We start from the raw sequence: 27205 nt of genomic DNA, 5'->3' as shown, positions 1-27205 counted from the left end.
TCCTGAGCATCTGTTATTGAAAGAGGAAATTATAACAACTAGCAAGGGTGATTGGGGTTGGTGTTCCCCCATCACCAGCACCTAGGGAGAATACAAAGATACATCCGCCTCACTAGGTATCTTTATAACACTTTTTACTTGTTTTCTGGTTGATGTGTCTTATGCTATTGTCTTGCATACATGGAAAAGGCAATTAAGAGTCAATCAATAAGCATTTATGAAGCCTCTGTGTCAGCCGCATATCAAACTACATGAAAAAAGTGTTCCAACTCATAACCAGAGAAATGCATATTAAGGTTAGTTCTGAGATTCCACCCAAACCCATCAGATGGACAAAGTTGTCAAAAAGGAAAATGACAAATGTTGGAGTGCTATGGGAAAACAGGCACGTTGATGTATGTCCTGAAAGTAGAACCATGAGCTGGGCCCAGCCAGTCTGGAAAGCAGCTTGGGGCTCTCCCCTAAAGAAACCAGCCCATCAGCATTTATCAAGAGTTTGCTGGGTGCCAGGCACTATGCTAAGCACTGGGGATGTGAAAAGGGGCAAAAGATAGTCCTTGCCCTCGAGGAGCTCAGAATCTAACAGGGGGACACCATGCAAAGAAACCATCTACAGCCTAAAGTTTTTAATTTATGCCAAGTGTTGTGCTGAACCCATGAGGTACAAATACAAACATGCAGGGAGACAGTTTCAGTTTCTAGAGCTAACATTCTAAAGGGAAAGAACACATAGAGGGAACCATCAAGGTGGGTAGTAAGTAGGTGCTGCTGTTATCTCCATTTAATAGATGAGGAAATTTGGGCAAAGTCTGCCCAGGGTCGTGCAGTTAGTGTCTGGTGCTGGATCTGAATTCAGATCTTCCTGACTCTAGGCTCAGGGCTCTCTCCAGTGCACCATCTAGTTGCCCTATAAGGTAGGAAAAATAATAGCACCAAGCTCTCAGGGTCTTTGTGAGGATCAATTCAGAGATAGTCTTTGTAAGCTGCTTAGCACAGTACCCAGCACGTAGTAGGCACTACATAAATGTTTATTCCCTTTTTGTTTTTAAACCAGTACCATCCATCTCAGAATCAATACTTGGTTCAATATTGGTTCAAAAGCAGAAGAGGGGTAAGGGCTAGGCAATGGGGGTTAAGTGACTTGCCCAGGGTCACACAGCTAGGAAGGGTCTGAGGCCAGTTTGGAACCCATGCTGACTCTGTTAGGCTTAGGCTTGGCATATTCTATTTAATCTTTTCCATAATTTAGTCATTATGATCAATGATAATGCTGTTCTTACAATTTTTTGCCATGATGCACTCAGGAGTACATTTGTTTTTTATCAAATTTAACATTTATTATACTAAATGGTCCCCGAAATGTCCATTTTTATAAAAGTGAAAAGTCCTTCCCCCACCCCATTACCTCCTCTGCATCAACTTTTTCTTTGGGTCAATGGCTACCAGTTTCCTTCCTAAATATTTCTACAACTAAAATGAAAATTAAGAGACTGGATTAGATGGATCTGCCAAATCTCTTCCAGCTTTAAAATTCCATTCTAAGTCACTGTAATTTAGGAAGAACCGAAGGTTTTGAAGGAAACCATAAAAAGCCACGCCACCCCAATCCTACACATCATCCTAAATTGGCCGGTGGGTAGGTGGGTTTCTTCCTGCGACTCCTCTCTCCTCCTTTGCCCTTTCCAGGCTCCTGGCTGCGTTCTTGATGGCTGATAGGGCCCAAATGTGCCAGGGGAAGGGGGCGTTATTGCATGTATGTATATAAACAATGATACCAAGGGCTTTCAAAATCTCTCATTTTATTACTTTTTTCTTTTAGACGTTACAATTGTTCTGGAGGATATTCCCATCTGAGCGGAAGGCTGGGAAGTTGCATCCCTGGGAACAGCGAGGAGCAGCTCACTCCCAGCTGCCCCCTCCGAACGACGGGAAGATTAGGAGACGGGAGAGGCGAGAAAGCCACAATCGCTAGGAAGTCCAACTTGTCCGGCGTCCTCGACAGCTAAAGAATTCGTTTCCTCGGCAACTCCCCCCTTAATGGCCCCTTTCATGGTCCCAAACGACGTCAGCCTCAGACTTGGGTCCCCACCTTCGCAGCTGGCATTTGAATGCTCCTGGCGAGGCGGCTATTATATTTTTAATGCTGATGGACGGTAGAATATTTCTGACGAGGATGTCTTCCCATCGTTAATAATGGTCATGGCAGTCATCCTGCAGGACTTTAAGGTTAATCTCGGATCCTCCTGTCCCTCCTGGGAGGTGGGGAACTCCGATGCCCAAGCGCTCATCTGTGGTCACTCAGCTAGTGACGGCTCCGCTGACTCCAAGTCCGACGCTCTTTCCGCTACACCGGGCTGTCTGTCTTTTGGGGCGTTTAGAAGAGGAAGATGACGGGCAGGTTCTGGGTGAGGCACTTAGGAAGTAAAAGAGTGAACCAATGTAGACAACAGGGAGAAATAAATCTAATTTTATTTTCGCGAGCGTTTGTATTCCAAAAGTAACACAATTAGCCGGCTGCGGAAGGATTTGATCTTGTTTGCATAGGACTGCTGAAATATTTCTTTCAGTTTCTTCCGTAAGGATTCCAGAGAAGGAAGATGGTGACAATCTGGTATATTCAGCAGGACATGAAAAAATTCATTCCACATTTCAGAATTAGGAACCCTAAAAGTGCGACAAAAAATAAATGTTTTTAAAATAAGACCTTCAATAACATCAAAAAGATTAGATTTAATTCATTTCTTGCCTTTTGCTTAAATCCATACTTCAGAAAGAAGCAAATAAATAAAAAGGAAAATTGTGACTATAGTAATACAAAAGAATTTTAAAGATTGTTAGAAATAATTTATTTCTGGCTTGGGAGAGATTATGGCCAGAATCTGATAGTCTTCCATTTGGCCCATGTAATTAACTATAGGATGAGGGGATCAGAATGTGCTTATTTGGGATTCTTATGGTGGAAGTCCAAAATTTTATTGCTATTGCAGCTAGAAAAATAAATCACACCAGGTAACAAAGACCATCTATCTAGATCAGGAGTTTTCTTATCCTTTGTGTCAAAGACCCAACTAGCAAACTGGTGTGGCCTATGGATCCCTTCTTAGAACATTGGTTGTTTAAACTGGAAGAAATGCTAGATTTCACTTAGAGGTTAGTAAAAATAAAGATCTAGATCCAAGGTAAGGTAGAAATAATATGGAGAAGGTGATAAAAATAGTTTGCGCTTGGCAGAAGAGTTTCAGTCAGCTATGATCTGATATTCCCAAGACTCAAATTGAATTTGTTTTGAGGGGTGAATCCTGGTTAACCACATTAGTCAGACTAAAAATATTTAGGGCTATATATGTGACACTAACAATGTGCTATGGTTCAAGCAAGTGACTACAGAAAAACATTTGTTGGGGCAGCAATGTGGCACAGTGGATAGAGCACCAGGTTTATAGCAGGAAGGTCCTGGGTTCAAATTAGTTTAAATCTGGCCTCAGACACTTCCTAGCTGTGTGACCCTGGGCAAGTCACTTAAACCCTGATTGCCTTGCCCTTGCCCTTCTGATTTAAGAGCTGTTACTAGGATAGAAAGCAAAGGCTTAAAAAAAATGTTGCCGTGTTAAATTATTCAATGTAGAGAATTTATTAAAGACATTCAACAAAATACTCTTCTGGGTCTTTTTCCAGGTCAGTATAATCATGATTATATGGAGCTACTATTGAAATAAGATTTTTAAAATCTACATGCATGTTTTTGGTAGATGCTTTTCTCTAGAAATACCTTTTATTTGGAGATCTGGGATCTCGCCCCTGCTGGACATACAGCAGCCCCTGGGGGCCTGCTTCTGCTGTCTCTGCACGCCCTCTCCTGGTGTGGCCTGGTGGCCTCTCTCTGCCGGGGCTCACCGTACTGGTGCCAGACTCAGTGTGGACACCTGGCTTTAGCCCTGCTGGAGCTCATGGCTGTTGAACTGAAATTGTCCACCAGCCTCTGCTTCCACAGTAGCAGGGACTATAGGCATGTAGCACTAATATTTTTTGAAAGCAAAGACATTCTGGCAATAATTTTTTAAATCTTATTTGTATACTTGCTTGCTCACTTAGGTTTTGATTGCTTGACCAAAATGCATAAAATGCATCTGAAGTTTGCATTAAAAATGCAGATCGTAGGGCTTGGCAATAAATGTCTACTTACTTCCGAAATGTGATGATTAAATATTGTGGCAGATTCCTCATTCATTTAAAAACATTTACTAAGGGGGCAGCTAGCCGTGGCAGAAGGTGAGGGTTTTAAAAAAACAAAATGCTAAGCGCAGACATAAGAGAAAAATAAAGAATAAGTCAAACTATATCAACTACATGTAAAAGAATACAGAAAAAAATTAGAAATGCAGCCCGTGAGTACTGATGTCTATAAAGCAAGGGAAAATGGAACGTAATGGAAGCAGATGAGCTCAGCGTAAGCAGAGCAAGGTAGGACAGAAGGTAAAACTGGGAGCTGTTTTGGCTTCAGTGATTTTAGACTCACAGGATGGGGCACAATAAATGTGGATGTGACATCTTTTCTAGGGAAGATATACATGAAGAGTGAGACATGACTTCTGAACGTTAGACCCAAATATTTAAAAAGCAGCAGCACCCCTCCTTTAAAAGGTCCCACAGCAGAACGCTAGCCCCCCAGGCTCTCTTTACAAATGCTGGCATAATCCTGTCAGCAACTACAACAACAAAAAGGGGAGTTATTAGTATATTGTTCTTTAGAGCCTGAAAACGCTTAGTCCCACACTGGGGTGCTAGAGCCCCCATTTTATATGTAAGGAAACAGAGGATTAGGGAGGTAAACTATTTGTTTCACAGGGTCACACAGCATGTATCTGAAGCAGGATTTGAATCCTGACCTTCCTGACTCTGAGTCCAAAACTGTTCACCAGGCACACACTGCTCAGAATGTAAATACCAAACTTTCAACAGAAATATTAAGTCCATTAATAATTAAGCCCCTTTGGATGATGAGATACAGGAGCTGGGTGGAGTCGAAGACCTGAATTCAAATCTTAGTCTCAGCATTTACTAGCTGTGCAGCCTTGGGTAGGTTACTTAACTTCTCTATGCCTCAGTTTCCCCATCTGTAACATGGAAGGTTGGATTTGATGGCCTCTAAAGTCCCTTCCAGTTCTAGATCTATGTCTCCTGAAATTGAGCCAACATTTTTGTTCTGCAGAAAATCGTGTTATAGAGAGGACCCCCGTTTAACTACAGCATCTAACAAACCGCTTATCTTCTTGTCAGTTTCTAGTTCTTCTTTCCTTAAAAAGTGAAGAAGCAATAAATTTTTTTCCAAATGCATTAGCTTCTTATGAATGGACTTATGAATCCATTTCTATCCATGTGGAAATGAATAGATTTTGCTTATATATTTCCTTTTCATGCAACAAAAGGTGTTTTATAACAACAAGATCTACCTTTTGAAAACTCCTTCAGGCTTCCAGACTCCCTGGTCATTTTTCACTTTCATGTAGGTGCCAAAGAGCATGCAGTACGCTGTTGCAGCAATTCCAAAGTAATCAGTCTATGAACAAAACACGTTAGAAAAACAACACTGTTTATAACTTAACCGATTACTTAAAAATCAATTCATAAGGATTTCTAGCTCCTGGGGCAACTATTTAAAAAATGACCAATAGGAGAAAGGGGAGAGATTCCCCAAACCAAAAAATCCAAGTAGCTTTTCCCATGGCCTTAATACTTATCTCTACTGATTTTTTTTTTAAACCCTTACCTTCTGTCTTGGAGTCAATACTGTATATTGGCTCCAAGGCAGAAGAGTGGTAAGGATTAGGCAATGGGGGTCAAGTGACTTGCCCAGGGTCACACAGCTGGGAAGTGTCTGAGGCCAGATTTGAACCTAGGACCTCCTGTCTCTTGGCCCGGCTCTCAATCCACTGAGCTACCCAACTGGCCCCATCTCTACTGATTCTTAACTGAAATTCACTCTCAGAAAGAATTTATGCAAAAGAGCTTTAAAAAAATGTACAAATTAGTCAGAATCCCCAAATCATTCTGAAGGCCTGAGAAAAGAAATACCAAAATTCTCAGACTGAACTAATTCCATACCTGATAGTTCCAAGGTTTTTGACTGAGCATTTCAACACACTGAAAACCAGAGGTTTCACATCTTGCTGTAAATGTTGTTCCTTTAGGGAAAAGGGTCATATCTATACTCTGACCCAAGTCAATTAAAGCCAATCCATGAGATAAGTCATCTATTCCATTGTCTGGCTCTAAGAACCTGAATTTAGTTGAGGGGGGGAAAAAAATCTTGGTTATCATGGAAACAAAGAACAGATAAACAGAGAGTAAGAGGATCTCTGATAAGAAAGAATAAGACTTGCCTGTCTCCAATGATAAAATTGTCAGGTTTAATGTCCCCATGAATGATCTCACAGCTATGAAGTTGTTCTATCATGTGGAGAATTTTTATTGTAAAATAGATGGCCAGCGCTTGTGGCATCACTTTTTCAGGAGTGTTTTTGTAAAGGTTAATAGCATTCTGTAAGCAGAAATGAAGAAATGAAATTCTTAATTAGCAGCATGTGATTACACAAAGACTAAATAGGCTACCAATGCCCCCCAAATCCCTCCCTATTTTTCTTGCAAAAACAAAAACTCAACCTCCAACACTGAATGGAATGATATCAGCCACAAAAATCTATACTTCAAACAGAATTAAATATCCAGCCAAATTGAAAGATATAAGTGTACTTACTAGTAACGTTCCATAACTGTAGAGATCACCAACCAACACACTGCCATTATGGAAGAAATGCGCAGCATCAAACTGGATAAACAGGTGGCGCATGCTGGGAGGGAGTCTCTCTTTCAGCTGGGTTCCTATATAGAATTCCCAGGGGTTGGCAGGCTTCTGAACCTGTAATTAGGTACATAGGAACATTTACTGGAAAACCTATTATATATTCTGGAAAACATCAGAAGAATAACTAATCACAAGGAAGCCAAGTGATTTCAAGCAGATGAAAGAAAGGCAACTCTAAACCTAGAACTCATCACCACTCTAATGGGTCTTGGATGAAGGGCAGCTGCATCAGGGGACGCTATATCTGCTATATGAGTTGGAAAACAGAGAGAACTATATATGCCTGAGCTTAATATAGTCCCCTCTGTATTGGATATAGACCCACTTTTTTTCTTTGGGGGGTAGGAGAGGAGAGATTCCAAAATTATGATTTCATCAGGATAGGAAACTTTTGGAGGACCCTCCCCAAACTTTACTGAGAAACAGAAGCTATCCAAGCTGAGCTCCCCCTTCTCAAAACTCCTTGCCCTCACTCTCCCCACCCCTCTTTCTCCTTCATAATTCAAGCCCTTTCTAGAGAGAAGGCTCTTCTCATCATGCTCCCTCAATCCATGTCCTCTGGCTTTTCTTATAGATCCCCCCATATCTCCTCAACTCCCCCTTTCCCAATGTCTCTTCTCTCTTTAAAGGCTGATTTCTACCCTGCTGTCTACAAATATATCTAAGACTCATTTATCTTCAAAAAGCCTTTATAAGAATCTGCTATCCCCTGAAGTCCCTTACCCTTTCAAAGCCCAACTCCCAGAAACATTCATCTCCACTGTTAAAAGGGAATTTATACGGGTGACTGGGGTTTGACTGAACCCAGTCTAGGATGATGATCTGTCTAAGGTCAGTAGACACGCATTCTGATTCCACTTAAAACAGTAACAGGTTTATTGTAAGGTATTGATTTGGGTAAGGTAAGATATGTGGGCTAGGGATTCCCTATTATTGTTATTGTTATTTAAAAAACCCTTACCTTCCATCTTGGAGTCAATACTGTGTATTGGCTCCAAGGCAGAATAGTGGTAAGGGTAGGCAATGGGGGTCAAGTGACTTGCCCAGGGTCACACAGCTGGGAAGTGTCTGAGGCCGGATTTGAACCTAGGACCTCCTGTCTTTAGGTCTAGCTCTCAATCCACTGAGCTACCCAGCTGCCTTCAGGGTTCCCTATTATTAATAATTACTACCTTATTCCCACCACTGACCCTGCAAAGGGTTGCTTCTGTCCTCAGCAGAGCTGAGGATATTCTTAATCCCTCTCTGTCTCAATTCCCAATCTAATCTAACTATCCTAAGCTAAGCCCACATTGATTATAGTCTCTAGTTAAAGCCACAGATTGTTGTGGAGACAGGAACTGGTGCCAGGTGTGACCTAGTCACCCAGGTGTAGGCAAAGGCCACCAAGGTAACCGAGTAGTTCAGGTCACTGATGCTGGTCACTGGCGATTCCCTCTTGAGATGTCAATAGATGTTATATCAGATTCTGGGACCAAAGCTGTATATCAGGAACTGGCTGATTCCTCACAGGAACAGGTTGAAAATCAATAGTAGGAGAGAGCTTGGTTTAGGAGTTGTTTACTTCTCCAGAGTTCAAAACCAACTCCCTGATGACAATTACCTACTTCAGAATCCTAACCCAGGATTCCAAGATCTTCCCCTGTACTTCCTGGTTTCTTCCATTCCATCAGCCTTCTGTATCTCCACTCTGGTTTATCTTCTTCCCAAATTCCTATCTATCACTACCCATCACCTCTCCTTTCCCATCTCAAACCTTTGTAAAATGGCTGCCGATCCCATCACTCAATAGAAACTGCTCTTTAAAGTGAGCAGTAATTTCCTAAATCTGATAAGTCTTTTCTCAATCTCCATCCTTGACATTTATGCATCACTTATCCCTGCTGACAACCACGACTATCAAATCTATATATTTAGTCCTATCTCTCTCACTCTCTGGCATGCACTTCCAACTGCCTACTGGGATTTCAAACTGGATAACCTACAGACATTTCAAACTCAATATCAAAAACACAACTTATTATTTTTCCCTCTGCCTCCCCCAACTTCTTCCCTTTTTCAAGCTCCTCTCTTTCTGATTATATTTTTATTTTGAATATTTTCCCATAGTTACATGTTTCATATTCTTTCCCTCTCCTCAAGCCCCCCTAGCCTCCCTTAGCTGACACACAATTCCACCATGAAGCTCCTCTCTTTCTGTCAAAGGCACTACCATCCTGCTGATCATTCAAATTCATAGCCACTGAGTTGTCCTTGAATTCTTACTCTCTTATCCTATATCTTTAATCGGTTGACAAAATTTTGCTGTTTTTACTTCATCATCTCTAATATCCATTCCTTTCTTTCTACTCTTTAGTTGTTTTCCTAGATAGGGTTTTCTTGGCAAATATCCTAGAATGATTTGCCATTTCCTTCTCCAGCTCATTTTACAGATGAGGAAACTGAGGCAAACAGGGTTAAATGACTTGCCTAGTGTCAAATAACTAGTATGTGTATGAATCCAGATTTGAACTCAGATTTTCCTAACTTTAGGCCTGGCACTCTAACCACTATACCATGTAGCTCAGTCTCTAGAATCCTCTCACCTGGACTATTGGTCTCCCTGCCTCAATTTTTCCTCAGTCTAATCCACCTTCCAAATATCTGCTAAAATGATTTTCCCTAAATCACAGTCTGAACATGTCATTTCTCCATTCAATAAATTTTGGTGGCTTCCTTTTGGCTTTTAAAGCCCTTCACAAAACCCTGCTTGCCTTCTCAGGCATATTATAAATATTATATTGCTATTACTATACATGTAGTACAATATAATCTAACCTATAAGGTCTGGCCAATTTGATTTTATTGCTTTTACAATGTTCCCTTTGTGACAAAGACTTTGTGTCTTTGTACTAGCCATACTCCATGCCTGAGATGCATTCCTTATTCACCTCCACCTCTTAAAGAATTCCTTAATTTCTTTAAGATTCAGTCTAAGTGCCACCTTTTTCAGGAAACTTTTTCTGATCCTCTAGCTACCATTCTCTCTGGCATTGAGAAGTTAAATGATTTGTCCAGAGTCAGGCAGCTGGTATGTGGCTGAGGCAGGACTTGAACTGGGAATCTCTTGGCTTCTATCCATATCACATTACTAGATAACACAAAAAATACATATACAAAGTACAAAAAGATGTCAAGCACTTGGCTGAAAGAAAAGTCGACAAAGATACTCTGAAATTGACCTCTCTATAGTTCAAGTAACTCACCCCCAAACTCACCTTTAACATGACTTTCTGCTTGATTTTGGTGTCATTCAGATTCCACTGAGTGGCTTCGTAAACGTGGGCAAAAGCCCCCTCTCCAAGAAAGGAATCAACAAAGAGCAGCCAAGGACCTTTGAAATGGGGATATGAGTCAAAATGAGAAAAGAGCTTATACTAGATACACAAAATTTTGCAAAATTATTGCCACATTATAGAAATGTTTTTATAGTCTTGGATGAAGTTTTTGATAAGCAAGCTATTGCTTATCAAAACAGTAGCACTGTTTACCAGAGGATCTAGAAACTGCTAAAGTCCAAGTTTCATAAATGCTCCATTAAGAAAAGAATTTTATTATTAACAGGAATTTTTTTAACATAAGCAATTTTCTACCTGATTTCTAATAATGAAAAAGGGCTATAAACTTCAGATTATGCCTCATTATAAAGTGCAATAAGTACCCAGAGGCTAGGATGCAATAGGATATATTATATAAATGAAGAAGTATGATTTGCAGAGCAATCAGAAACATAACCAACACTAGACTGACTAGGAAACTCCAAATGTGTTCTCTGTTCTAAATACTATCCTATATCAATGTTAACTATTTGGTTATATTCTACAGTATTACAAAAGTAAAAAAAGAATATGCTATATCAATTCTTCATCGGTCCCATAAAAGTTATATTTTTGGGATATAACTTTTATATATATATATATATATAGTTTTCTTTTAAACCTTTACATTCTGTCTTAGTAAAAACTCTAAGATAGAAAGACAAGGGCTAGGCCTGGTACTCTATCTACTATCACTGAGCTACTCCTTAATATACATTTTTTTAAAAAGCCTTACCTTCCATTTTAGAATCAAAATACTATGTATTGATTCCAAGGCAGGTAAGGGCTTAAGTGGTTAAGTGATTTGGGCAGTTACACTAGGACTAGGAAGTGTCTAGGGTCAGATTTGAACCCAAGATCTCCCATTTCTAGGCCTGGCTCTCAATTCTCTGAGCCACTCATCTGCTCTCAAAGTATATATTTTTAAAGAAGGCAAGAAGAAAAGTTAGCAAGCTAATAATAGTCAATGATTAGGGAATACAAGAATAAAGAATGACCAATATGTCAATGATGCAAAATAAATATAAAAAGGTCTATATGAAATAATGTAAAGCAAAAGATCAATATAGGTATTCCTTTCACTAATACAGACACCAACGCATCTTTTCAACCTTTTCAAAATGTGTCTACATCCTTCTATCAAGTTTTTTAAAGGATCTGCTCTAGAAACCTTTTCCTTAGGTCTTTTATAACACTGGGGATTACCATTATCTCTTGCCTTTACTAGATGGTTAGCCCTATTTTCCTCATAAAAAAAAAAATTCTGTTCTGAATGAGTACATAAAAAGTCTTACCCCACTGGATTTCAGATTTTAGTTTGATGTTTGGAAGTTTACATTCCCATTCAAAAACATTGGGATAAGCATTTATTGGTGTAGATAATCGTGATAAAAGCTTCTGAATCAAATCTTCATCCCATGGATTCTCCACAATGAAGTCTTGAAATTAAAAAAAAAGAAAAGAAAGAAAAAGGCAATTTCCCGTGAACTTAAACATGTCAGAAACCAAAAGCAGCATAAAATATTTCCATCATAAAATGGAATTTGGTATAGTAAAACGTCAATCATAGGATTCTGTCTTTAGAGCTAGAAGAGACCTTAACAGTCATCTAGTCTAACTCCTGCATTATAATTATCAGGAGGGGTTTAATAACCTGCCCAAGATCACATTGTTTCTCTTAAATCATGCTATCTTTTCTAATTAGCTGTTATGTCAGGGAATGAGTCTCTGAATAAGAGATTCTCCCGATAACATGTTTAACCCTTTAAGCAGTAGACCACCTGCCCATACCATACTATATTGTGGCCTTCATTTATTTTTATTGTAGTTCCCGTTTCAATACATTCTGACTTGAAAAGATGCCTTTAAGAAACAAAAAGAAAAAGTCTCTAAATATCTAGGTTTAACATTGTGTCAGACATTTGTTAGGTGCTTAAAGGCTGCTCTCCCCAAACCAAGATTTAAGATATATTGTGGGACTATCCAGGGTTGGTCCTATTTTACCCTTTTCAAGGAGACTGGAAAATGAGGCAATTATGGATCTCTTTTCTTGCTGCCAGACAGGGTTATGGCATAGAAGTTTAAATCTTTATTCTAGTAACAGAGTAAAAGCAGCTGGGAAAGGGAGCTGTCAAGAGCATAGAGTTGGCAGAAAAGCTAGAAAATGTCTTTTTTAAAATATCACTTAAATGATCATACTTATGATAATTTGAAGTTTCTTCAGAAAAATAAAGCCTTTGAAATGTCCAAGCACATTCAATAGTCTAATTATCAAGGAAAGATTTATATTCCTATAGAAATGACAGATAAAACTATTTTAGGTACTCGAGAGATAGAAAGATTAACCAAGGCATGGTTCTTGTCTATGTTAAGTTTGCTATCTAATGGGGGACAGGACATATGGTTATAACAGGAAATAATCCACAGTTATAAAATAACTTAAAGGAGAAACAAAACTTGGGGTAGGAGAGGTCATCAAGGGTACATATATTCAATGGAGGCAATTTCTAGAGTCAAGCAGAAAGAACACTAGACTTGACTTTCAGAACACTCAAATTCTTATTTTTGACTGTTGCTATTTAGTGATGTAACCTTGGACTAATTAAATGACAATATTTTAAGGCCTCAGTTTCCTTATATGTAAAATGAAAGGTTTGGACTAGATGATCTCCAAGGTCCTTTCCAGTTCCAGCATTCTGTGAATCTGTTTTTCTGGGTAAATCACAGATTTGTTTATATCCCAGTAGTGATTTTCCTTACAGGAAGATATGACTATGTCACTCCTCTCTATGCAGTAAATTACAGTAGCTTCTCACTGCCTCTAGGATAAACTACAAACTCCTCTGTGCAGCTTTTGAAGTCTCCCTAGCTTCACTCCAGCCCATGAGGCCTTTGCTCTCTTCTTTTTCAAAGGCACCCTTCCTCATCCCCTTCCCTGGGCCTTTACACTGGCCACCCATTATGTCTTCAGTGTGCCATCCCTCACTAATGCCTCGGAGGATCCTTCTTTCTTCAAGAGCACTGCTGAGGTGTCACCTCCAACAATCAGTCATCTTTTCTGATCCCTCCAGTTGATACTGGCTTACATCCTTAACTACAATGTATTTATTCTTTTTCATATTTCTCATATACATATTTTAAGCTTTAAAAGTATAAAATGGCACTAAGACTTTTGGAACACCCTGGATACTTTCTGTCTCCCTGTGAGAACATAAGCTCCTTGTGAGTTAGGAGGGTTTCATTCTACGGATTTCTCCCTGGAGCCTCTAGGCTGATATATACAGTCTCATTACTTAATAAGTGCTTGTGGATGGATAGAAACTTATGATATGTCCTGGATCCATCCACTTAAAACAAATTCTCTACTAACATTCATAAAACTTGCCATCTATTTAAACATCACAAATTTTTAAAATTATGATTAAAGCATTTTACATATACTTCTAATATTACTTTTCTATTTCTATGTAAAAATATGAGTAGACTAGGTATGTTTGTAGGCATTATACACGTACTTAAAAAAAAACAAACAACTCTTACCGTCTGTCTTCGAATTGATTCTAAGGATCAGTTTCAAGGTAGAAGAGTGGTAAGGGCTAGGCAATTAGAATTAAATGACTGGTCCAGGGTCACACGGCTAGGAAGTATCTAAGGCCAAATTTGAAACCAGGACCTCCTGCCTCTAGGACTGCCTCTCTATTTACTGAGCAACCTAGATGTCCCTATATGTATAGTTTTTATAAATTTATAAGAATTATATTTAATAATAGTAAAAACTTCTACAATAAGAAAAATTCTAACTAAGAATAGCAACATTTCTTCCTAAAATAAAATAAGTTGCCAAAAAAATTGCTATTGATAGCAGAAATGAAAAGATTTCATAATACCACCACCAGAGTGACAAAAGCACACTGGGTATATATGCCTAGCATGTGGTTTGATTCCTTAGACTTGAAAGCTTGTACTTTCATTACTGCATGTTACTCTTATAGCTATATCCATGTAACAGCTAGTTGTCTTAGTTCAGGAAAATATTCTTATAAGATAAATAAAAAAAACAACACATTTATCACTACAATAGATTAAATGTTTTAAAGTACCAAATATGTATAAAGAGGTTCACTATAGTTTTGATATCACAGAATGAGAACTGATTGACTTGTCCTTTAAATGCTACCACTATAGGAATTACATGTCATACACTTTTCCTCCAGCAAATGGTAACTTCAAATAATATCAGAAAACAAGTGACATCTGATAACATTCAAATCTGACTTTAAATAATGTCTTTTCTTGACTACTGTCTCCTTCCCCAGGGTTCCCCTCTTGAAGCCCAGAGAAGTGTTTTAAAATGAAGAAAACCATCAGTTCATACCTTGAACACGTGGACTTTCTGATGGTCTACTCTGCATGCAATTGGCTAAGTGCCCAACACTGACTTCTGGTGGTTCCACTTCCATTGCGAGGTCAGTTTCAGTGAGTTTACATGCAACAAGGCCCTCTTCAACACCATCAGTAAGAGCTCTGGCCACCACATGCTGAGTGAGTGGGAGCGACGGCACATTGACTGATAAGAGGCTCTCTATGCCATTTTCTTGAATTGTACTGGATACATACATTTACGAGGCAGAAAAACATTAAACTTGAGTATTAGATATTAAAGCCCAGGAACTAGAATATATACCTGACTTATATATACCAAGTACTTTTCTATGGATTCTAAGGGATTCAAAAACTCCATAATCAAAAAGATTAAATAATTAGCTGTAGACATTTGAAGTCACTAGAATCTGGTCCTTCTATCTACATTTTGAGGGGAACATATCTGACTACCTACTGTTCCTCATTTACAGCTCACTCTATATAGCCCACCTTGATGTCTTTCTTTGCCCATCACTCTCTATACCTAGCTCTGACTCCCAACAAACTCTCAAAAGGTCTGTTAAAGTAACATCTCTTTTATGAAGCCTGACCCTTTGAATCCTTCCAATTCATGATGCCTGCCCCCTTTGGACCTCATATAGAATTTGGTTTGTTTTTTGGCAGTTGGAGGTTTTATAAATTTTTATTCTAATGATTTGTATATATGCCAAACACCCCACTATACCATAAGCTTCGTGATGGCATGAAACACTGTCTTTTCTAAAATTTTATCTAAACTTTCTCTCTTCATCACCTGTGCTCTGCATTCAATTCAGGAGGTACATAGTAATTATTATGTGAATATGAATCACCATACTAATCATCTTTGAATCACTGCTTCAACAATGCTACCAATAATTGCCTGATCTATTGTTCTGTTTCACCCAAGTAAGTTATTTTCTAAGGATGATACCTAATTGATATTTATATAATGCTTTATTTAAAGTTTACAAGGTGTTTTACATATATAGTATTATCTCATTTGAGCTTCACAACAAATCTGTGAGGCAGGTAATGTAGCTTTTTTGGGGGGAGGGGGGATGTTGTTTTGAGATAACCCTTACTTTCTGTCTTATTATCAATTCTAAAACAGAAGGACAAGTATTGGGCAAATGGTCTTAAATGAGTTACCCAAGGTCATATAACCAGGAAGTGTCTGAGGCCAAATTTGAACCCAGATCTTCCCAGTTCAGGCCTAGTTCTCTATCTACTGAACTACCTAGCTGCCTTGCCATCTGGCTTTAAAACCCAATGTTTGTCTCTAGAATGAGACATCCCCACCCCCCAAATCTGATAACAAGGCTGTGGCAGTAATGCTTTCAAATCATCATGGCATGAGGCCAGAAGAGGGTCTACCTGCTGCACTAGCTGGGGGGTGGAAGCCCTCTTTTGTCATGATTCCTCTACCCTGGCTAATTATCCCCTTGGCTTCTCAGCTTTAAAGAGTTAAGTCTACATATCTTAAGTGAAAAGTTTTCAACTGAAATAGGAACTACATATGCAGGTTAGAATTAAATGCTGTATTATAGATGCAAAATTAAAGATACATTTAGAAATGAAGCTAGAGAAATCTTTGAATGTGCCATTACCTTAGCTTTTGGTTTTTCGAGTTCTCCAAAAGTTTTTCCTTACAGGAATCATAAGTCATACCAACACTATTACTTCCGATCATATTTTCTAAAATTCAAAAACAGTTAATTAGAAAAAAAGCACATGATAAAAAAGATGATAGCTTATGATACAGTAACTGTGATTAAGTTCAATTATATTCCCTAATTTACAGTGTATACTGGATGTGAGGATTTAGAAGTGCTACAAAAGAGAGGCAATGTTTTCCATGAGAACTTTAAACTCCATTCTTGTAGTTCAGAAACAAAATAAAAATCATGCATGAGAATCCTAATGTTAACTTTTCACTTTAATAAGAAAAAGAATCTTCCTCTTTCCTTGTTGACTTCTCTTCTCACAATCCCTCAAAGAAAAATGACAAAAACATAGTCTAAACAAACCTTTTAATAGCATACACATTAATATATAAAACCAGAGATCATATTTTTGTTAGAAGGTGACTTTCCATTTATTCTAATGGATTTGAATATTTAAGTAGTCACAAAGGCAATGCCATGGCTCCATCTATTGAGCAAAACTCCTGAGCTGGGAGTTATAGGAAAAACATTTTTCAGAGAGTATCTAGGCTATATTGCTTTGTTTTTATTTATAAAATGCTCATGTAGTATGCAATTTTCTAAAACAAGTTTTTTGAAAACACCAATAAAGCCTCTGATAATGTCCTTTAATCACGTCTTAGTAGTGCAATAATAGTATAATAGTCATTAGTGATCCATTAGGATGAAGAAGTATATGGTTACTAAAGGCAATGAAGCTTTGCTATTCAAATTTTGTTTTAGCACCTGGACCTGAAAAATGCCCATAAATAGAAATAGAAATGACAATGATTCCCACCTATTATGGTTAAAAGCAATTTGACACAATTTCTACAATAATCAAGGCTGAATTATATTGTTGCTCAGTTGTTTCAGTTGTATCCAATTCTTTGTGACCTCATTTGGGGTTTTCTTGGCAAAGATACTAGTGGTTTGTTATTTCCTTCTGTAGTTCATTTTAGGATGAGGAAGCTGAGACAAACAGGGTGAAGTGGCCAGGGCCACACAGCTAGGAAGTATCTGAGGCCAGATTTGAACTTAGGAAAATGAATCCTCCTGATTACAGGTTGGCAAGCTACACAGGAACACCAGTCAAAAGAAGTATATGAAGCCATTCATTCAACAAACATTTACTAAGCACTTAACATTTATAGAACATTGTGTTATGTACTATGAAGACACACCATTGAGATAAGTGAGCTTTTGCTGTCTCAGAGCTTACAGTCTAATCTAGGAAACAAGATGTAAAACACTTCTTTTGGACTGGATCTGTGAGTTCATAAGTGTCAGGAACTCCAAGTAAGGGAACTTTCTTTACAATATAAACTGACATTTTCCTCAATAACTTAAAAATCCTAGAATTGGAGGTAAAATTGGAATTAGGGTCTATCATGGTTAGTGTTAGCTGTGAGGCATTGAAAAGTTAAATGATTTGACCAGGATTCATAGAGAGAATGTCCCAGGCTTAGGAGAGAAGCATTCTATCCATCACACCCTGATTACTAGCTATAGAACATTTATTCTTTAATTTTTTCAGTGAAATACAAGACATGCTATATGGTAGTTAAAAAAAAAACTTTAAAAAATTTAACCTTAAAAAAAAAACCACAACAACCTAACTTCTAATCTTAGTATCAGATCTAAGACAGAAGGGCAATGTCTAGGGCACATTGCTAGGAAGTGTCTGAGACCATATTTGAACCCAGGACCTCTTGATTTCAGGGTTGGTGCTCTATTCACCATGCCATATAGCTGCCCCTGTATGGTAGTTCTAAGAAGAAAAGTTGTTTCTCATGGAGAAGAGGAATCAGAGATTTCCTGAAAGCCATTTGAGTTGATCTTTAAAAAAGGGGGCAATAATCTCATAAAAGAGTATAAGATATATCTGAGGGCAATGTTCAGTTTGGCAGGGATATTGAGTACATGGAAGGAATTAATGAGATGAGGCTAGAAAGGTAGGATAGTGTCAAATTGTGGAGTCTTAGAAAAAAATTTAAATTTGATTTAGTAGGCATCAGGGAAAGCCTGAAGATTTTTTTTTAAAGAGTGATTTTAAACCTTTTGAACAGAGGAGTGAGGCTGACAGAATATTGAGTTCCTTGAGGGCAGGGATTGATTGTTCACTTTTATATTTGTGTCCCCAGGACCTGGCATAGCTCTTGGCACACAGGAGGCACTTAATAAATATTTACTGATCAGATCTGATCTTTAGAGAAGAGAGAGTACTTTGAAAATTGCATGAAGACTATATTTCATTTTCTTTTTTTTTGTTTGTTTGTTTGAAATCTCTTCCACAAAATGACTAATATTGAAAAATGTTTTACGTAATTCCATATATAAAATTCTATACCAGATTGCTTACTGTCTTGGGGAGGGAGGAAGAGAAGGAAGGCAGGAAAAAAGGGAGAGAACTGGGAACTCAAAAAAACAAAGACCCAAATGTTAAAAATAATTTTTATATGAAATTGGGGAAAAAACAAAATATTATTTAAAAAAAAAGAAAAATAATATGAAGGATAGACTTACAGGGATAAATAATGGAGAATTAACCTGCTAATCAGTTATTGTAATATTCCAGGTAAGTAGTAATAAGGATCTGTCCTAGGACAGTATCAGCAGATGGAGAGAGATGGAATCAACACGAGTTGGCTATACTGACTGTATATAAGGTGAGGGAGAAGGTAAAGGCAAATATTTTGCATACAAATGTATTATGCCTGATTTCTCTGGTATAGGAAACTCTACCACTGGAGAGTAGCAAATGTTCTAAAATTTAAGACTTAGAAAGTTACTTGGAAGGCATCGAGATGTTAAGGGTCTTGCTCAGGTTCACAAAGCCTATACACACCATACAGAGATACAGACACAGACAGACAGACAGACAGAAACAGACAGACAGACAGACAGACACACACACACACACACACACTGTACCATCAATTCTCAAACTTGTAGGTCTCAGGACACCTTCACACTTAAAATTATTGAGGACCCCAAAGTGCTTTTGTGTATGTGGGTTATATATATTGATATTTTTAAAATATTAATTAAATGATATGATAGACCACTGTGTTAATCTAAACAACATATTTTATGAAAAATTACTATTTCCCAAACCTCAGTGAGAAGAATAGAACTGTTGTGCATAATATCTTATTATTCTTATGAAAATCATTTTGATTTTGTAGACCCACTGAGAGGATCTCAGGGACTCCAGGAATTTTCAGATCATACTTTGAGACATTGCAATCTCTGAATCTCTGATCATGCCTCTCAGTTCTGGGCCAACATACATGGGATACAAATAAATATAAACTATATCCTTGATCAAGAAACAAATAACTACTATAAAAGATAGTATGTGATAAATGCCAAGTGAATAGCATTTATAATTAGGGCTAGTTTGCTTAGAAAGAAAGGATCATTTCCTAATGGGTGATTAAGGAAGAAGCAATATTTAAGTGGGACCTGGAACATGCTACCACTGAATACATGTCTATGTCAAGCTAGAGTTACTCCTATTATTTCCAGCAGAAACAGTCACCCTAAGTTTATGGAACTGAAATGGAAAACAGAACAGACAAGGGCAAACTTTTAAAAGAGGAGGCCAAAGGAAAGGAAATGCTCATCTGTCAGTCTGTTTCTAAGGCAACTCTTTTGGAGTTTCATTGTATTGTATCCTACTCATTGTATTTGTTAGATTAGGAATAATGTCGTGGGGTCAGATAGAATATTTCAGGGGGCTGCATCGGGGCCACAGGCTGTAGTTTACCCATCACTGTGTAAAAGTGAAATTTGGGAAATGTATCAAACTACATTTCCCGTGGTCCAACGGGTTTCCGTTTCCGGTTTTTGGGCTTGGGAAGGCTTACATCTTGACGCAGGGAAGGGTTTAAATCTCCTGGGTTAGGAGGGAGTGGCCTCTTTGGTGAGTAGGCCATGGCGAGGAAACAGGAAACAAAATGGAGGTGGCGGCAGTTTTGAATGCTTACAAGCGCGTGGTCTAATGATTTTATCTATCAACATGGCTTTAATTAAAATACTAATTTATATATTTATGGCAGCCCTTATCATTTTTAATTCTTACAACTGCCCTAAGGTATTCATCATAAAAAATGCTACCATAGCCAAAAAAAGGAACTGTTGGAATCAGGTTGCAGATTAAAGCATGCCATCTTTCACTTTGTTACTCCTTCATGAGTTTTTTATTGTAGGTATAATAAGTGTCTTCTGTCATGGCATGGAGAACATGGAAATATGAAGCATGAAAGTACTGGTATCACTAACATATATGTTGTAATTTTCCTCACAACATATAGTAGACCATTTATTGCCTTGGGGAGGGAGAGAAGGAGGAAGGGAGAGAATCTGAATTTCAAATGTCAGAAAATAATTGTAAACACTTGTTTCTACATGTAACTAAAAAAAAAAAGGTAAAAAAAGCCTTTAGAACTTTGTTTAATTAATCATACAACAGGTTTGCCTTAATGCTAGACTTTCCTCCATTTTACTGAGATTTAAAAAAAAAAAAAAAAAGTAAGTAAAATTTAAATTTACAAGCTCATAAACCAGAGATTGCGGGGATTATGTTCCTGCATTCTTTGATCAGTAATGATAACTTTAAATAATTGAGGCCAGGAAGTACTGAACACACATTAAAATAGATCATTGTTTAGGGACCTGACCAAAATCCTCCTGGCAGATCTTACATTATTGCTTTGTCTAACTTTTTGTTGTTATTTAGTTATTTCATTTAGTTCTCTCAGTAGTGCCCAATTTTTCCTGACCTCATTGGGTTTTTCTTGGCAAAGATATTAGAGTGGTTTACTATTTCCTTCTCCAGTTCTTTTTATAGATGCAGAAACTGAAGCAAAGAGAATTTAGTGAGCTGCCCAGAGTCACACAGCTAGTATATGAGGCTATATTTGAATTAATGTCTTCCTTACTCCAGGGCTGGAACTCTTTTCACCACTCCAAATTAGCCTCCCCTAACTAGTTTGGTTAACTACTGCTGATAAAAACTGATGTGTCGGAAAAAAAACCTTGACTGTAAGGCATGGGTAATCACTGATGTTGCAAAGTGATAGCATGTGTGAAGGAAGATTTCTGCCAGTTGATAATTAAAGGTTAATGAGCTTTTGGGAGTAGAAGATAAACTTAATGAGAATTTGCTTTAAATTCAAGTAAGTAATGATTTTACAGAGAGAAATGATTGACACTGAAGTACCAGTAAAGCATCCAAGCAGAAGGAACAAGAGCAGTACCCTTAAATACCCTTCAAAGAAAAAGATGAAAGAGAGAACCGCTAAGTTCCTCTACCTACCATGCTGTCTGCTCTTCTCAGTATCATCTTTATTGCAGACATTCTTTCAAGAATTTTAAGTCAATTATGTGATATTTATTGAGTAAATATACTTTTATGATTACCTAGTTTTGACAATTCAGGGAGACAGTAACATTTTAATGAAATGAAATTTAAATAAATGAAAGAGCTATATAAGTTGCTTGTGCAGGTTAAAATATGGTCGGGCTTAAAGTGTAGCTCTCATGGAAGTCAGTGTTAATCTGCATTTAAAAGGAGGCTGCTAGGTGGCTCTGTAGAGAGTGAGGCCTAAAGATTAGAAGAGCTGGGTTCAAAATTAAGCTCAGATACTTCCTAACTATGTGACACTGGGCAAATCACTTAACCCCCCACTGCCTAGCCTTTACCACTCTTCTGCCTTAGAACCGATACATAGTATTGATTCTGAGATGGAAGGTAAGAGTTTTATTTTAAAAAAACAAATTACATTTAAAATCAACAAGATGTACTGTGTATCAGGCATCAAGGATACAAAGACAGAAATGGAATGCCTGATCTCTGACCTCTAGGAGCTCACACTCTACTGGGAAAAAACACCTATGCAGACTTACAGGATGTTTAGATCCCTTAACAAAGTGGATAAGGTAATTACAAAGTCACTGGATCAGGGAGTGAATGGGGTGGGGGGGGGGCAGGGAGGCTTCATGTCTTGAGCAGAACTTTGCATGGAATTCAGGATTCAGAGATGGGGAGGTGAGAAGAACATGAATTCTAGCCACTGGGTACAGGCTGGAAAGAAAGGAAAATTACATTTTCTTTATTTCTTTAAAAAAAAACCCCTCACCTTCCACTTTAGAATCAGTACTATGTATTGGTTCTAAGACAGAAGAGTAGTAAGGCCTAGGCAATGGGAGTTAAGTGATTTGCCCAGAGTCACACAGCTAGGAAGTGTCTGAGGTCAAATTTGAACCCAGGACCTCCCGTCTCTAGGCCTGGCTCTCAATCTGCTGAGCTACCCAGCTGTCCTGAAAATTACATTTTCTCAATGTGATGGATATAGACTTCAATTCTGCTGGCCACAAGACAGTTCACTAATTTAATCAACTGATTTGTTTATTTATTTATTAAGTGCTAGGCACAAAGATTAAGTAGCCCTTTCCCAAAGGAATTTTTATTCTAAAGGGAGAAACACACACCAGGGCAATAAAAAAAATAAATACAAGGTAATTTTAGAGGGAAGGATTAGGAAATAATTCCATGTAGGAAATGGTGCTTGAAGTGGGCTTCAGGCAAAACTGGGCCTTCTAAGAAGTGGAGAGGAGAAGAGGTTCTTTGCAAATGTGGAACACTGAGAGTGAATGGAAGAACCTGAGGTGGCTTTAGAGTAATGACTCAGATTTAGATCTCCTGAATTTGAAGGCAATACTCCTTCTACCGTGCCTTGTTATTTGTTAAGGGATCTGAGAAAAGTGAATGACTGTCTTGATATAGCTGGGCCAAACTAAGATATATGTACCTTCAAATGCCACTTACAGTTTTATTTTACTGGCAACCCAAGATTGCAAATCTCAAAAAAACCAAAACAAAACAAAACCAAAAAAACCAAACCCAAGAAGATCCTATAAATGCAAGAACTACCCATCTATCTACATATATGTGTGCAAATATATGTCTATGCATATGTCCATATATGTGTACAGAGAGAAATGGGAGGGAGAGAGAGAGATCTTAGATGACTTAAGTAGAGAAAAGAAAAAGATACAGAAGCCTACTGAGTTTCTTTCTTATGATTCACACAATCCTTATTTAAGATTTGCAATCAGAACACTAAAGTATCAACAGTGGTTCACAAAGGCACCAAAATACAGTAATACCCACCTTTATCCTCCAGGGCTTGCCATGCATCCATGGAAATTTTGTTAAATGGTGTAGAAGCAAGTTGTGCAGCAGATGTAAAATCTCTTGTACTGTTAGGACTGGGTGCCAAAGTTTTATTACAGCGTACACTCCATATAGTACATTCATCCAAGGACTCTGCTGCCTGAGACCCCTCCTAGAATAGAAGAAAAATCAAAAAGTAATAACCTTCTCATTACCAGTGAAATTTTAAGCTTTGATAGCTTTTTTAAGATATAAAAAACACATGAATCCAGAGGCAATATACACTAACAGCTGCCAAATATAAGAAGTTATTTTAGCCCTATTACCATAAAAGCAGTCAATAATAACTCTTCCTACAATTGTGATTTTGGTTTTTAAAGGTATTATTTGGAATTTAATTAAGGAGTATAATTCTTTTTTTCTTTTAAACCCTTACTTTCTGTCCTAGTAACAACTCTAAGAATGGCAAGAGTTAGACAATTAGGTTTAAGTGACTTGTCCAGGATCATACATCTAAAAGGTATTTGAGGCCAGATTTGAAGCTAGGTCCTCCCAACTCCAGGCCTGATTCTCTATCCACTATGCCACCTAGCTGTCCCTGGTATATTTCTAAGACAACGGTCAAAGTCTGCCAAAAAGATTACAGTAGAGATGAACTTATCTAAGTCTATTAACAGCAGAATATAAAATATCAGAAGGAGATTTAGCATTGTTGTTTTGGGCTGCAATGTTCTAAGGTTATAGTACCAACTTGCTAGCAAACTGGCATGCCAGGCAGGTAGGATGAAGGGGAAATGGAGGGAAAATTTAATACAATTTAATTTACATTTATCAAGGACTCACTATATACAAACCACTTTTGAGAGATAAAGAAAGAGTCAATCAAAGGACTTGAAATCTGGTAAAGGTAAGACAAAAACAACTGTTCAAAATATATCTGTTTTGAACATATCTGTTCTAATAATTTATCTCCTGCATTTATGTAGTGCTTTAAGGTTTATAAAGTGCTTTACAAACATATACTTCCTTGTACTCTGAAGTGTCATTAAGAGGAATATAAATGTAACTACATTTATATATATAACTATAGGGGGGAATTTTAATGAGGGATATTTTTCTATTTTGTTTTGTGGCAGAAAAGACTTCATTAAGAATAGATATTTGACTGGCTGGCAATTTGGAACTATGCCCAAAGGGCTATAAAAGAATGCCTGCCCTTTGATCCAGCCATACCATTGCTGGGTTTGTACCCCAAAGAGATCATAGATAAACAGACTTGTACGAAAATATTTATAGCTGCGCTTTTTGTGGTGGCAACAAATTGGAAAAGGAGGGTATGTCCTTCAATTGGGGAATGGCTGAACAAACTGTGATATATGCGGGTGATGGAATACTATTGTGCTAAAAGGAATAATAAACTGGAGGAGTTCCAGGCGAACTGGAGAGACCTCCAGGAACTGATGCAGAGCGAAAGGAGCAGAGCCAGAAGAACATTGTACACAGAGACTGATATACTATGGTAAAATCAAATGTAATGGACCTCTGTACCAGCAGCAATACAATGACCCAGGACAATTCTGAGGGATTTATGGTAAAGAATGCTGCCCTCATTCAGAGGAAGGACTGCAGGAGAGGAAACATATAAGAAAAACAACTGCTTGAATGCATGGGTCGGGGTGGACATGATTGAGGGTGTGGACTCAAAACTACCACACCAATGCAACTACCAACAATTTGGAAATAGGTCTTGATCAAGGACACATGACAAAACTAGTGGAAATGTGCATCAGCCATGGGTGGGGGGAGTGCGGGGGGTGAAGGGGAAAGTAGGAGCATGAATCATGTAACCATGTTAAAAATGAATATTAATAAATGTTTGAAAAAAAAAAGATAGCATTGACTCAAAACCATAAAAAAAAAAAAAAAAAATAGATATTTGAGATTAACCTGAAAAACTATGTCAGGAAGAAATGAGTCAGAGATGGAAGGTAGGTGAAACGTTTTAGGCAGAAGTTTGAATAGAGGTATGTAGGAAGAGAATAGAAGGTACATTTAAGGAAAAGTAAATAATTTTGTTTAGCTACAGATACCAAGGATGAAGATTTTCTAATCATGATGGCTACAGCAGCTATGGCTTTTAAACAACTAGGCATACCACAAATCACTGAATCTAACTTAGAGCTGTAATAAGCAACTGATCTAAGTCTATTTCCAAAAGTTTGTGTGAGAACACTGGAGGCTATCCCTTTGTCTTCATGCACATATAGTAGGAATGGTTTGTCATGATCAGGGATACCTAGGGCTGGAGCTGATAGAGTAAGTGATTTCAATTTCTCTAATGCATGGATATGTTCTTTATTCAGCTTTAATGGTTCTGGAACTTCCTTCTTGGTTAGCTCTATCAGAGGTCTTGCGATGTAAGCATAACCTGGAATCCAGTTTCTACAGAAGCTCATTATTCCTATGATTGCCCTGAGTTGCTCTTTGGTCTTAGGCAAACTCAAATTTTGTATATCTTGTGTTCTCTTTTTGGAAATTCTTCTGGAGCCTTTCTCTAGGATGAATCCTAAATAATTTACTTTTTCCTTCACGAATTGAAGTTTCGATTTGGAAATTTTATGGCCCCTTTTGCCTAGCTCTTTGATCAAGTGTACGCTATCAGTGTAACAGACTTCAGCAGATGGTGACATTAGCAGGATGTCATCAACATAATGTACCATTTTGCTGTCAAGGAATGTTATCGACTCAAGGTCTCTCTGCAGAATTTGGCAAAAGAGTGAAGCTGAATCTGCAAATCCCTGGGGCAAACGTGTCCAGAAGACAGATTTACCCTCCCAGGAGAAAGCGAACAGCTTCTGGCTGTCTCTGTGCAGGGGAACAGAGAAGTATGCAGAGCTCAAGTCCAGAACAGTAAACCAAGCAGCTTCAGGTGGAATTGCTGCAATGATTTGCGATGGACTTGGTACCACGGCATAGGTCTTTTGCACATGGTCATTTATTACTCTTAGATCTTGAACTAAACGCCATTGAGTCTTTCCATCAGGAGATAATTTTGCTTTCTTTATTGGCATGATTGGTGTATTGTATTGCGAAAATCCATATTTTAATATGCCCTGCTCCAATAAACTCTCTATGATGGGTTTCACTCCTTCTATCGCTTCTTGACTAAGTCTGAACTGAGGAATTCTTGGAGGTAAGCCTTCTTTCACCTCTATCTTTACTGGTTCCGCTGACAATATCCTGCCCACCTCATTTGAATTTTTAGCCCACACATAATCTGGAATATCATCTGGAACTTCATAGATGTTATCAGTTGACTGGTATGATGGTTCCTCACTACATGTGTCTAAAAATAAAATGGGATGGTGTTTCAGAGATCTCTTAGGTATGTGTAAATAAATTTGCCCATCCGGTTGACATTGGATGGTTGCAGCCAATTTGCATAGAAGATCTCTTCCTACGAGGTTTGAAGGACATGATGGCATCAATAGGAAGGTGTGTTCAAGAGTCAGAGGTCCAAATTTTAACATTTTAACTTTTAGCTTTGGGACTTGTTGTGCTACCCCAGAAGCTCCTCTTACTCTTAAACTGCCTTGAAATTGACATTCTTCAGGTGGTTCTCGTAGTATGGAACAAGTTGCCCCCGTGTCGAGTAATCCCACATATTGTTCTCCCCCGATTTCTAAAGTAACTAAGGGTTCTCCACTATCATTGGACT

General features: G+C 38.0%; 1 protein-coding gene across 1 annotated transcript in view; it reads right to left on the bottom strand.

The window, feature by feature from the left end:
- Positions 1-2468: 2468 nt before the first annotated feature.
- Positions 2469-27205, bottom strand: part of BUB1 (BUB1 mitotic checkpoint serine/threonine kinase) — a 57880-nt gene continuing 33143 nt past the window's right edge. Inside the window, exons 16-25 of the mRNA XM_044663449.1 lie at positions 23485-23659; positions 16230-16317; positions 14594-14823; positions 11514-11657; positions 10120-10235; positions 6755-6916; positions 6381-6538; positions 6103-6277; positions 5451-5557; positions 2469-2664 (exon numbers count right to left, since the gene is read on the bottom strand). Of these exons, the coding sequence (XP_044519384.1) occupies positions 2469-2664; positions 5451-5557; positions 6103-6277; positions 6381-6538; positions 6755-6916; positions 10120-10235; positions 11514-11657; positions 14594-14823; positions 16230-16317; positions 23485-23659 (1551 nt within the window). The remainder of the gene's footprint in view (positions 2665-5450; positions 5558-6102; positions 6278-6380; positions 6539-6754; positions 6917-10119; positions 10236-11513; positions 11658-14593; positions 14824-16229; positions 16318-23484; positions 23660-27205) is intronic.

This window comes from Gracilinanus agilis, chromosome 2 (assembly GCF_016433145.1).
Source record: "Gracilinanus agilis isolate LMUSP501 chromosome 2, AgileGrace, whole genome shotgun sequence".
Lineage (NCBI taxonomy): Eukaryota > Metazoa > Chordata > Mammalia > Didelphimorphia > Didelphidae > Gracilinanus > Gracilinanus agilis.
Note: the sequence above shows the minus strand (reverse complement) of the source record. Positions and strands in the feature narration are given on the sequence as shown.